Source organism: Schistosoma mansoni (genome assembly GCF_000237925.1).
Source record: "Schistosoma mansoni, WGS project CABG00000000 data, supercontig 0173, strain Puerto Rico, whole genome shotgun sequence".
Classification (NCBI taxonomy): Eukaryota; Metazoa; Platyhelminthes; class Trematoda; order Strigeidida; family Schistosomatidae; genus Schistosoma; species Schistosoma mansoni.
The window spans coordinates 287,047-300,210 of NW_017386059.1; the positions used below are offsets into that span (position 1 = coordinate 287,047).

The 13,164-nt window shown below is 39.0% G+C and overlaps 1 protein-coding gene across 1 annotated transcript; it reads right to left on the reverse strand.

Moving 5' to 3' along the window:
- Window positions 1-556: 556 nt before the first annotated feature.
- Window positions 557-6,147, reverse strand: Smp_057650 (protein kiaa0174, putative). The gene is made up of 4 exons (XM_018796342.1): window positions 5,825-6,147; window positions 5,566-5,791; window positions 3,566-3,836; window positions 557-1,008 (listed from the first exon to the last, which is right to left on the reverse strand). The coding sequence occupies exons 1-4, from the start codon at window positions 6,091-6,093 to the stop codon at window positions 761-763; spliced, it is 1,014 nt and encodes a 337-aa protein (XP_018646892.1). The 5' UTR covers window positions 6,094-6,147; the 3' UTR covers window positions 557-760.
- Window positions 6,148-13,164: the final 7,017 nt, after the last annotated feature.

Sequence of the window (13,164 nt, forward strand, 5' to 3'; positions counted from 1 at the left end):
TGTTAGTTCCGCACTAATTATGACGTTACGGCGACTATAATGCAACAACAATGAATTGACTAATCTATGCTTGTAGTCATTTGTGTTACAATGAAAACTGATCTGTCAAATGCGGAAGTAACTGAGGTGTCCGAAAAAACAAATATACCCAGATATCCTGGTCGAATCAATCACAAACAGTAGGACTACTATCTGGCTAAGAATTAGTCTTTATTCATGTAAGTATACATATAATCAATCAATAGGGTATAACTGAGGAAACAAGAGTTCATATGACAGTGACTTTACGGTCCTGTATACCACTATACGTAGATACCGACCACTCCCACTACAATCAAATATAAACGGAGTATGCTGACCGTAATCAAGAATTCTAATTTTATTTAGAAATATGACAACTACTTTCTTAAATTACCTGTATTCCTCAGTTGAAAAAAAGACATAATACACACTATAGAATAGAAATTAATCAATCATAACCGATTTGTAGATTACCTTTATCGACTCACCTCACCATAAACGAAAATAATTGAATACAGTAAGAATAGGACAAATTGACACAATATAACTATAGATTAGATTAATTTATTTGATTAAAAATGATTACGTATGTATACGTGAATAATCAACAAAGAAAATATTTTTTTAATTGAGGTTCATTTTAAAAATACAGCAGAGATCAAGCATAGTGTGTAGTGCAGTTGAAAATGAGACAAAAAAATCTGTATCAATAAATGATGAGAAGCAAGGACAAAATTTATCACTTCTTTTTAAGTTTTTCAAAACGTTCTGCCAGAGTGTCAAAATCTGCTTTTTCATCATCTAGAGGAGGATTACTAGGTCCATTCATTGGTGGCATCATAGCGAAGCTACCTGGAGGAAGTGTTGTGAAACTATCTTGAGATGGTAGAAAAGATGGACCAGGATAATTAAATGGTACGACAGCATTTTGACCATTGCATACAGACATATCATATGGCGGTGGCATAGCCGTATCTTCATTGGTTGCTAAAACAATAAATAAATACTGAATGATTATATATATATATATATATATAAACTGATAATTATGTTGTGATGGTAGATCCAATTATTTTTGAAGTTTTATCAGTCCATGAAAACTAGTAGATAACAAAATGCTAACTTGAGATGAATGTTACATAGCTCACTAAAGAAAAATTTGTTTAGCCTAGAACTGCGTCCACAAAGTCCCTACTGGTGGTATGCATGATTGAACCATAGAGTGATTAATATTGCATATTAACTTATCATTATATCTGAAACAACCACAGCTGCCTGGATAAACAATAAAATGGTCAGAAATTGAGTCTAGTCAGTGCCTTAAAATGATAGGCAGATGAATAATTGATACTCAAATTCTTAAATGAGATATGCCAAGAGAATGAAGTTGACTGGATACGAAAAGTCTTGAAGGCACATTATTGTTTAAAAAATTGAGTAACTAAAGTAAAAAGAACTTCGACAAAATCTTCCATGAACAAAAAGATACCCACATATAGCAGCTATCAATTCAACAGTGGAGGGTAAAATACTGAATGTAAACCAAGATTTATCACCGAATTGCAGGAGGTATCTGAAAAGGAAATTGGGTTAGAGTTGGTCTTAGTGACCTGAGAGCGTGACCGCAGTGCCCAAGGGACAACTGCTTGAGGTCGGTCATACACGACCTTTTTGTGAGTAATTTTCGGGTTAGCTCCGTACTTGTTGAGACCTTGCCGTCGGAGACGAAAATCCGTAGAATAAGGCGAGGTATGGATTTCTAGGGTCGACCTTTTCCAAACCCACCCTTCCTTTGTGGGAAGGCAGCATCGCTGTTGTGCTGGCTGTCTGAAGGAGACACCTTACTGCAGTCACACCTCTGTACAGTCAGCAGTACGACTTCGCCTTCGGACCTTGGGTTTGCTGCTTTTAGTCTTACCGCTCTTCAACCGACCTGTCTGGCATGGTAGGACCTTGAGGAACGATTGTTCCAGCCAGTATAGCTCGATTAGTTCATCACGATAGGCAAGCCTGACCACCACGTCAAGGTAGCAGCAACGGTCGGGGCATGATAGGACCTCGAGGAACGATTGTTCCAGTCAATATAGCTCGATCGGTTTACTAAGATAGGCAAGCCTGACCACCATGTCAGAGTAGTAGCAACGGTTGGGATCATCCAATTGAGTGGTATCTAGTTATAAATGATGAAAAAAAGACTAACTGATGAAACTCATTAAGTACAGATCAGTGAACTTGGTTTTATGAAAGCTAGTAAAGCTACCCAACTGCTCAAACTGAAGATGGAGTGGGACTCCAATCACTTCAACCACTAAGCCACAGGTTCAAAATAAGACAGGATCGACAAGATATACAAGTGAAATATTCATCATCGGAATGCGGACTAGCAAAAACTTTCAAAAAGACACTCCATTCCTACATTTTCAACAACGCTCAGTAACAGAGGGATGATGACTAAAGAATAGAGAGCATCTGTAAATAATGAAGTGGACAATAATGAACAAGCTACAAGATATAAAATAGGACTGTTCAGAGAGGAAATTGTGTTTACAATATAACACGAATAATATACCACAGATAGAATTTTAAATGCTTAAAAAAATTACCAGTAAGAAAAAATACATTGAATACAGATCAGTCCAAGTATGAGAACATATAGTAGTCATAGACACTTCCAAGTTGCACGAAATGAACGTTCAGTAACACACTCCTACAGCTGGTATTGCTTCATTACTAGATTACTATATTAGGGTGATTCTAAATGTAATACTACAGTCTCAAGATGAAATAAGAGTAGGATATTGTTATTTGGGGGCAAATTCGTAAAATAAGCAGTGTGTTAATGCATAGCGTTTACCTTTAAGTTGTTTTTTAGTGGGACCCCTCATATTGACGTGAATTAGATTGGAAGATGTTATCGACGGGCTCACCACTTTAGTAGCCCTACATCTGAACCAAGTTTGATCATTTTTGCTTGTTATCGAAGTACACATGTTGCCGATCCTCGTATGTAATTGTCGACTTAATCCGCGTTAGTGAATAACGGAATTAAATAAGCCAAATATGAGAATGGATTTTTGACTATGTATATTTTGTACATTCATTGATTTGAACAGACAATCAAAGAAACGGAGCGAAAAGAGAGCAATGGCGTGCAATGGAAATGGAGTGTGAGCCAACTCCATTTATTCTAACGTTCAATATTTATAGTCACATAAAAATAAGCTACAGACATGTGATGAGTAGGATAAGATGTACACACATATACGCTCATATAAAAACAGTCAAGGTTGATAAGTGAATAATTAACAAGGTGAAAATGTGACTCGAGAAGAACGGATAAATTGACCTGTCCAGACGCTAGAATAAGTTATGCGGGCTTAACATAGTAACCGATACTACGGTTTCCCTAACACTTGGACAACCTGGACACCACTAATAATATGAAAAGTATTTGAAAAACATGACTGAATGACCACAAAAATATCAATTGTTAGTTTTACAAAATATAAATTTACTTAGAGAAAAAATATGAAGGGGGACATACTGGTTGTGTTTGAGGGCACTGTTTCATTTGGTGGGATGCCTGATGGAGTCTTAGTTTCATTGATAAATTCCGTAGGATAAGGAGCTTTATCGGACATCGATGTAGTTGCCCATGGCATACCGCATGCTCCAAAATTGGAAGGCATACTAGGTAGCCCAACAGAACTATCAGGTTTGAATTCAATCAAGTTATCGCCTAACATTAGATTAGCGTCGCAAATAACATGTGTGTCGGGAGTGAAATTAACGTCATAACTTTTCGAGATTTCAACCTAGTATTGTGTATGGAAAGGAAAATGCTTATTAAAGTCAGAAAGACATTTTGGAACAAAATATAAGATAAACGGGATCTATGGGAACAATTATAGATAACCATAATGATTTGACTTTTTCTAATTCATGAAGTTTATTACTGGCTTCCTCTTCGGCTGTAAAGCAGTGATAAATTGAACAACTGATGACGAAGAGAACTAAGAATTAAAACATCAATATGAAAGGCTGGATGAAACAAGATATTTTAAGAAACGAACTTACACTAACCTCAAGGGGAAGATGGAAAGACAGTAGGGTGTTTTGATTGATTTTTAAGAAAAGGACCCCTTGATTTTTCTGAATTTATCCACCGTTATGATTCAATGAATGAAGACAATACTGTCCAGTGGGTGAAATGTCTTCGGTCCAAACTCCCGAATAAACTGATGACAAAGACAAAACCATTACCCAGAAGAAACTTTTTTATCCAATAAAATAACATGCTCATTTTAAATAATTCTCCCTACAACGGCCTTTAACTGCCAGTTTTAATTTTACTAACTTCGCATTTGGAATATGTCCCTTGTTTCTCATATTTTCATGAATTCATTCATAATTGTTACTAATATCACTCCATTGTGCCAAACTATTCTAGTCCCTTCAATAATTGTAACAAAACACTTCATTTATCACACTTCCAAACTCTTATCATTATTGACACTATATAACCTAGTATTACAACCTATTTAATCATGCTCACTGCTTATATTTTCTCAGGGAACTAATACTCAAAATTCCATATATAAACATATATGCATCCGCTGAATTTCCTATTTTTAGAGACCGAAGCCTTAAAAACACTATGACAGGTTAGTTCAGTAATACTCTCTAACATTGCTAAAATAGCACTAAATGTGTAGAAGTCAAAATTTCTTTTGGAACTCAGTTAAAATAAGTGGACATAGGAACACAAAGTGGAGGATTAAATGTATCCAGACTTTCATCACTAGGGTATAAAGATTCCCTCAGACGAACTTTACGATATCTGGAGACCTTGACAACTTAACTATTTAGAACTAGTCATCATAAACTTCCTTAAACATACTATACATTAAGTTTACAGAAACTGGATTATAGCGTAGGAATCATAAGAAGCCATGATGTAAAGACCAAAGCTTACCACTTTGACTGAACTTTCTATCCGCTTTGTCTCTACAATAATATCTCAGTTTGTATGGTCCATACTTTTCAGTACTCGCTGGCATTAGAATTTTATATTAAGCAACTGTTTGGATGCGGTTAAAAATACTCTCATTAAGACAAAATCATTCATCACCAACTAAATACAAACTGAAGGCTTAAGTATGACACATATTTGGTTCGGATTTTAGCAGACTTTGAAGGATTGTATCTAAATCTAGAGATTTACTGTACAATCAACAGCCCTAAACCGAAAGTGATGTTAGGGATTTATTGGCAAGTTTCTTCTGGTTTCAGCTTGTCAATGTTACTGAAGTGAAGTACCATGAATAACTGGATCGAGACCTCAGATAAATAACGATTGGTGACTGGCAGATTTGGATTTTTATCCGTATCTAACGGAATATAACTATTAACATTATATCAAACAAGTGGTTGGAATTAACATTGGTGGATATATGGGAATAACCGCACAAAAATGGGCAACAAAATGCTATAAAACAGTTTGAGTAGGTCAAATGGTTTAGATTGTTGGAAAAAGTAACTAACCAAGTACATTTCAACCAAATTCGCCCCAGGGACAATGGAATTCAATTTTGTCATTACGGTACGATTGACCATATTTGCCTTCTCGCAACATTCACGGACGTAATTCCTACCAAACTTAATGGCGAGCTGCTGACCGACAATATCTAGCTCAGGAATTTCATTTTTAATTCGTGATTTGGACCACAGTATAGTCGCGATTGGTGTCTCAAGAGATGCATCTGGCAACCTAAATTATGTAATACCAAGCACAGTGTCTCACTTTGCATCCTGAATTAGCCCGAATCGCGCGTTTATTGTTTCAAGATAGGACTGTATAATGTCCATGGCTTCTACACAGTAGTCATCTCGAATGATTTGTTCGACCTTAATGCGAGCCCTGTCGACTTTTCCATCTTTCAAAAGGTCTGCGATTTCTCGACGAATTCCCTTTGATATTTCAGATTTCTTTTTTTGAACATATTCAAGTCTTTGAATACAAAGTCTAATATTCAGCCTTAACTTTGTGTAATCACAGGTACTCGAAAACATTGTACAACGCGGAGCCCCGTGACCTGCAATCGACTACCTTGCAAGCCGAAATTCTGTTTTTAGATGAACTTTTGAAGCATTCAAACAATGCTTTATAGTCTAGGTGAGAAACATTCATAAGATTTTGAGAACTCTCTCATCAGTCATATTTATCGAAACCCACTTAATGTCTCAATGTTTTACTTAGTTGTTCAGTAATACATGTGCCGGTAATCCATTTTTAGTTTCAGTTTAGATTCTACAAGAGGCTGGATGGCCTGTATTAGTCCTGAAAATGGTAGTCTCTTGGCTGACTCAACTTTATTTCGAGGGGGTCAACAGATGGAGCCTTAATCACATATTGAAATAGTCATTTCCATTCGCTGACGATTCGGTGAGGATGTAGCTGTAAATAATTCCCCAAAATCAATAGCTCTGTAGTTGTTCGACATTGGATGCTGACCACAATAGTTTTAGTGAACTTGTTTAGCTGAAGGCGTTCGGTCATGAATCCGCACCAGATCACGTTACAGCTCAGCGTGGGAAACATCTACGTTCATTAGCCAGATTAGATCAACCCCTTCTCGATATATTGATAACGCATCAAACATATCTTTCTAAACTCTTCGCTTCTGACTTCTGATTTTAACTGAGTGGGGAACGATTCGGCTATAGAAGGTGTTACTGGTTAGTAGTTGTGAAACTACAATACTGGCGGTATCTTCAAGGGAATCGATTGGATTTATTCTGGGCTTGTGAACTTTGTTAGTGTCCTCACAAATTTTCAGTTCCTGAAAATTGAGCGCATATCAGATGTAAATATATTGCTAAGTAACTTACAAACTGTGGCCAAGTTACCTCTGGTTCTTCTATATGACAAGGGAAATAGATTTAGTTTGGACAGTCTTTCATTACACGAGATCTTTACGACTCCAGGAATCAGCTTAGTTGCGATTCTCTAAATCTTTCCCGACAGCTCACTGTCTCTATTTAGACAGGAGCTAGTCGCTTACATTCAACACTCGAGTTTAGGATGAACGAACACTGTATACGGAGGCGAAATGCTTTTAGCACCTATACGGCTAAAGGCTTTACGTATTGACCATAGGGTTCTAAGGACTTTGTGGCTATTACACGGCGGTGTGCAGTAGTTTTTAAGTCTTGGTTAAAGACAACCCCTAAGTCATTTCGTGTCTGGACAACAGGTCGCTCACTGTTATTCACCGTGTATTTATCTCTACCTTGATGGCAATTATGCATCATAATGCGGTTAGAAGCATTTATCGGCAAGTGAGATTACAGGAAACTAGGAAGATAATTTGCATAAAGGAGACACAAGCCTGGTCCCAAAACTTCTTTTTGAGGCAATCGGTAGGCACACTTTTCCAACTAGGCAATTTCTAGTCGACCGGTGCATTTTGCTGACGCCAACTAGGAAGTCTTTTATTCACACTAATGAATTGCCTTCAATCCTGATATTACATAACTTAGAGAATAGTCGACGGCGAAGAAATTTGTCAAATCCTCACTGAAGTCATTGTTGACTACTTTACAGGTGAATTTCGATCCTTAAGAGCTCAACAACTTTCATCGGCTACTAATAAGTTTGCGAAGCATGAATAACCTGTTCTAAAGCCGTGCTGCTTTTCAGAGAGAAGCCGATTTTCGTCTACATACTAAAACATTTTCTTTTGAGTAACTTTTGTAATTCTAACGACCACTCTGGTTTAGCTTACAGGTCAGAAGATCCCTAGTTTGAGTCTCGTACTTGTTTTAAAAACAGAACTTACTGTTGCGTTACTCCAGTCCTTGTGTAATCTCCCTTGAAGTACAGATACATCAAGACATTCGTGATGAAATTCGTTAATTCTTTCGGCAATTTGGAGTGTATTTCACCGGCTCCCATGAATTCGCCTGTCTAACTCATTCAGAATACCAAAGATATCATGTTCTTCAATGGTCATAGTATCCAGAGTGTGTTGGGTGGGTCTGTCTGGATTGAAGGAGAGAGGGTAGCGGTAAATAAATCCGCGAAATCAATAGCTCTGTAATTCTTTGACATTTGATGCCGACCACACTAATTTAAATGGACTCACCTAGCTGAAGGCGCTCGGTCGTGCATCTGCACCAGATCACGAGTAGGAACGCTGTGCTTAACCTCTCCTACAACTGCTAGCTAGTTTATATCAGTTAATTCTCGATATATTGACAGCCTATTAAATATATCTTCGAACCCCTTCACTTCCGACTTCTGGTTTCATTGGGTGGGCACGTTTCGATTATAGGAGTTACTGGTTAAGGTGTTGTCAAACTCCCAATACTTTTGACATTTTCAAGGGCATATCTATGATACATACACTGCTAGAATAATTTGGGGATACCTGAGCTTTACCACAATCGTTCTTCACTGGTGATGCAGTGCTACTGTCTGTGCATAATGCTGAAATTTCGCCTCTTCTCTTAGTCCTTTGAATCATGTACAAGCATAAGTACTTGAAGTATTCTAAAGACTCCTTAACAAGCTTTTCTTCGTATGACCTTTTAGACATGCAGAGGGTCGTGACACAAATATTTCGAGCTTCGCAATATTGGTAATTTGTTTCGTAAGTACATAGTAGTCTGAATCTCTCACATATTCTTTCCTTGTTGCGGAGAAAGATGAAGACCCCCTTATTGGACCGAAGCGGGGAGTTCCTTGGACACCTTGGTGTAGTTCGTGGGGTCTGCAGTGCTGCAACGTTTATGTATAAATTTCTCAATGCTTCCCAGGCCTTTCCAATGGGGGATTCTGGTGTTATTGTCTGATCTACTGAGAATGTCTGAATGCATAGTCTCTAGTATATTTGCTTTCAGGATGTTAGCTCTGACCGAAAAATCGCTGTTGACAAGGTTATAAAGTTCAAAGACTAAAATATCATGGTCGCCGTTACCTAAGGTTGGCATATAATGGAGGTTTGTAGCATCATTCTTATGGTGGGTAAGTGTGCGATCTAGTAAGGATGACTCAGGGGCTAGGTTGAACCCAGCCACTTGTTTCATATCATGCACTGTGGTGTATGCTACTTATGTTGATGGATATAAGTGGTACGGAACACCAATCGGAAGTAGAATGCACGCCAGCGGAAGGCTGGAAAGATCCAATGGCAAAAGGACAGAAAGGAAGACAGAAATTAATTTAAATAACAACAGAAATGAAAGAATCAGTAAGCACGTAAAGAAAAGCTGGCAAAAGATATGCAGACGATGTATTTGATGCATAGCTTTCACATTTTGCTAAACCGCTATGTGATTTTGTATTAAACAATAAATTGGTTTTCTCCACTCCAGTGTTTGTTTACTACAAGGCAACCACAGAGATATCTTGTGACACTAGCTGGTTGATTAGATCTTTTATCAGCTTAATCACATGCTCAAGACAAGCTCTGAATTCTGAGTTTCTAGTATCCTTGACCTTATGAAAGACGACTGATCTGTCACTACGATCAGCACTCGATTTGTTAGTTACTGTTTGGGGGACTGGCTTTTCTTAGGCAATATTAGGTCGTTTTCTAATTTTGATTTGTACACATTCGTCAGCTTTCATTACAGTAGCAATCAAAGTCGTGCCAGTCACACTGTGAGATCCTAGATGAGTGTCAACGAATTGAGTGGTCAGGTGGTTGTTTTCCCTGCTAGAAACAAATCTAGTCTTATAACTGGGATCTCCAGACGTTTCCTGCCCTCTGCTGATTGAAGGGCGGGGAAATGAAGAAACATCCTTTCCTGAGTTTTTGTTTCTGACGGAGTCTTTGAAGTCGGTCCTTACTCCCCTGGTCCATGCAAGTCAGTTGACTCGGGGCTTATCTAGGATAACTTCACACTAGTTTGCATATCGAAAGGGCAAGTATCATTTGATCCATCTTGATTACGCTTGTAAGTGCTTTTTTTAACAGCTCTCACTATCGCAACGGCTTCGGATAGAGAACTATCTGAGTCCGATTAACGTTTCTGATACAACCGCACGCAACCATTTTTATTAAACGTTTGAAAGCCATAGACATTCGATCAGGGTAAACTTCAGGGTATCATCTTCTGCATTTGTCACACTGCACGCCACTCTCCACACAGCATCGACAGCCGGTCATGGCGATTGCTTTTTGACTACTGTGAAGTCATCGATCAGAAGTTTTCAAATAAATAAGACAGAGAAAACACGTGTAGGTAAAAACTGACAACCATAAAAGGAGAAAATAGGTCAGATCCAAAATGAAACAAATAAAGGGGACAGTGTACAGATGACATATTACCCTCGAACAAACGACACTCTTGGTGTCACTTTAACTGAAACAAATTGGATTACAGTGAAAATGATCAAAACCACAAATTTAACTCAGAGAAGAAAAACACCACTATCCTTTTCAAGTAGCGCGAGCGTTGTGATGTGTTTTTGATATTCCCCTTTGTTCCTATACTAATCCATTTGTAGCTACCAGAGTACGCTATTTAATAGACCCGGAAATTTCTGCTGACTACAGAACATTCAGTAATGATGTCCATTCTGTCTGTAGTAACGACGTTACTTGGTGGAAAAAATGATAAAAAGCCAAAAGAGAAAGTTCCCCCAGTTTCAAAAATACCAATTCCAGGAATTAGGGATCCTTAAATTAACCATAACACCTATGTAACAGAAAGTGATTCCCAAAAATAAACACCCTCATTACTACTCAACAATGGTACTGAACATGTTATTTTCACTGGGGTACAGCTGACTGATAGCGCTTGGTCAAGCATCCTCACTAGACCACGCTTCAGCCCATCATGAAGCACATCTGTCCTAATTAGCCAGTTCAGCTGCCACATACTGCGTTACCCCCTCGCCCGTAAAATAAAGTACAGCTTTCTCACCAATCGTGAACAGCTTACAACCAGCAATGAGAATAACATTTCAGCAAGACCTTAATATACTGTAAACAAATGAATAGATTTCAACCCTCCAAAGAGCAAAATAGTCCATTTCTGGCCTTATAAAAGGGTTGGATCCAAATAATTCTCCAGTAAAAATATTATGCCTGAAGAAAATTTAGGTGTCTCGTTTTTCTACGATCTGAACCTAAATACTCGCTGGGTTAAATATGCTTGTTAAATCAATCTCCAACAATTAGAGTTTAAGCACACAATAAGACAGTTCCATCGTAGGACGTTGAAACCAGTCTCACCGACTGGTGCTGGTATCATAACCAGTATGGTAAGTCCTCCAGAAATTGCAGGAAGCCCTGCAACTATCCGAACTCCAAATCCACTGACACGAAAAAATATTCGGGAAACTTCCAAGACGGCACGCGTTAACGGCAACCGTAGCCGGCGAACATAGCCGCCTCTTATACGTCACGGATGTGACTACGAAAGTTCGCTACCTCGTCGACACTGGCGCAGAAGTTAGCGTTCTTCCCGCGAACTCTAGTGACAGACTTCACGAGTCTGTTTTAAGTTTACAGGCGGCAAACGGAAAGCCGATTGCTACATACGGTAAAAGGTACGTTTACCTTAACGTGGGTTTACGCAAACCCATTCACTGGATTTTCGTTGTTGCAGATGTCTCTCTGCCAATCATTGGTATAGACCTGTTACAATACCACAATCTACTAATCGACACACGCTCACGAAGTTTAATGGACGGAAACACTAAGTTATCTGTCTGCGTAACTCCTTTTTCTGGTTGCAGATTATCCCCAGTCACAATTAAGCACGCCATAAACCCCCTATATCAATCATTACTCGATAAATACTCCGGCATATATCAACTGCAACCGAAATCGCCCTGTGTAACCAGCAATGTTACACATCACATCTCGACTACAGGACCACCTGTATTCTCAAAAGCACGCCGACTCGTTCCCGAAAAGCTTAGGTTGGCTAAAAACGAATTCGATTACATGATAGACTTAGGAATAATTCGACCGTCAAATAGCCCTTGGTCATCTCCCTTGCACATGTTCCCTAAAAAGGACAGCAACGATTGGCGTCCAACTGGTGATTATCGGCGTCTGAATGCTAATAGCATTCCCGATCGCTACCCGTTGCCGCACATTCACGATTTGACAGCTACCTTAAAAGGTGCAACTGTCTTTTCGAAAACCGACTTAGTTAAGGCTTACAACCAAATACCGATGGCAACCGACGACATTCCAAAAACCGCCATCATAACCCCTTTCGGCCTCTACGAATTTCTACGAATGCTTTTCGGCCTAAGAAATGCGGCTCAAACCTTCCAAAGGTTTATAAACGACGTCTTCCGAGGTCTTAACTTCGTACATGCGTATGTTGATGACTGTCTAATAGCAAATCCGGACAGAGAATCACATATTCAGCATCTGGACATTGTTTTCGAATGACTCCAAAGGCATGGCATTACTGTCAACATTCAGAAATGCCAAATCGGAACAAACTCTTTAGACTTCTTAGGACACACCATTGATGCTCAAGGCATCCGACCCCTTAGAAGCAAAGTGGCGGCCATTCCGGATTACCAAGAACCGACCACGATTAGGCAATTGCGCACTTTCAACTGATTTGTAAGTTTCCACAGACGGTTCATACCTAAATGCTCATCTCTTATGAAACCGTTAACCGACCAACTTCGTGGAAGTGCAAAATCAATTAGTTTAGACGACACCGCTCGATAAGCATTCTCCAGAGTTAAGGAACATATCGCTAAGGCAACCCTGATTGCGCATCAAGACACTCAAGCACTCATTAGTATCGCCATAGACGCATCCGACTCAGCAATCGGAGAAGTCTTAGAACAATGGGTTAACAACTCGTGGCAACCTCTAGGATTTTTCTCGAGATGGTTGTTAGACGCGGAATCTAGGTACAGCATTTTCGGTAGGGAACTCCTAGCTATGTATCGTCCTGTACGACATTTCCAACATTCCATCGAAGGAAGAGAATTCACGCTTTTTACCGATCACAAACCTCTTACCTTCCCTTTAAGTTCATCTTCAGACAAGTACTCACCGCGAGAGTCTCGACAACTGGACTACATTTCGCAGTTTACTTCAAATATACAACACATTTCTGGAGCAAACAATGTAGTCGCAGACGCCTTGTCTC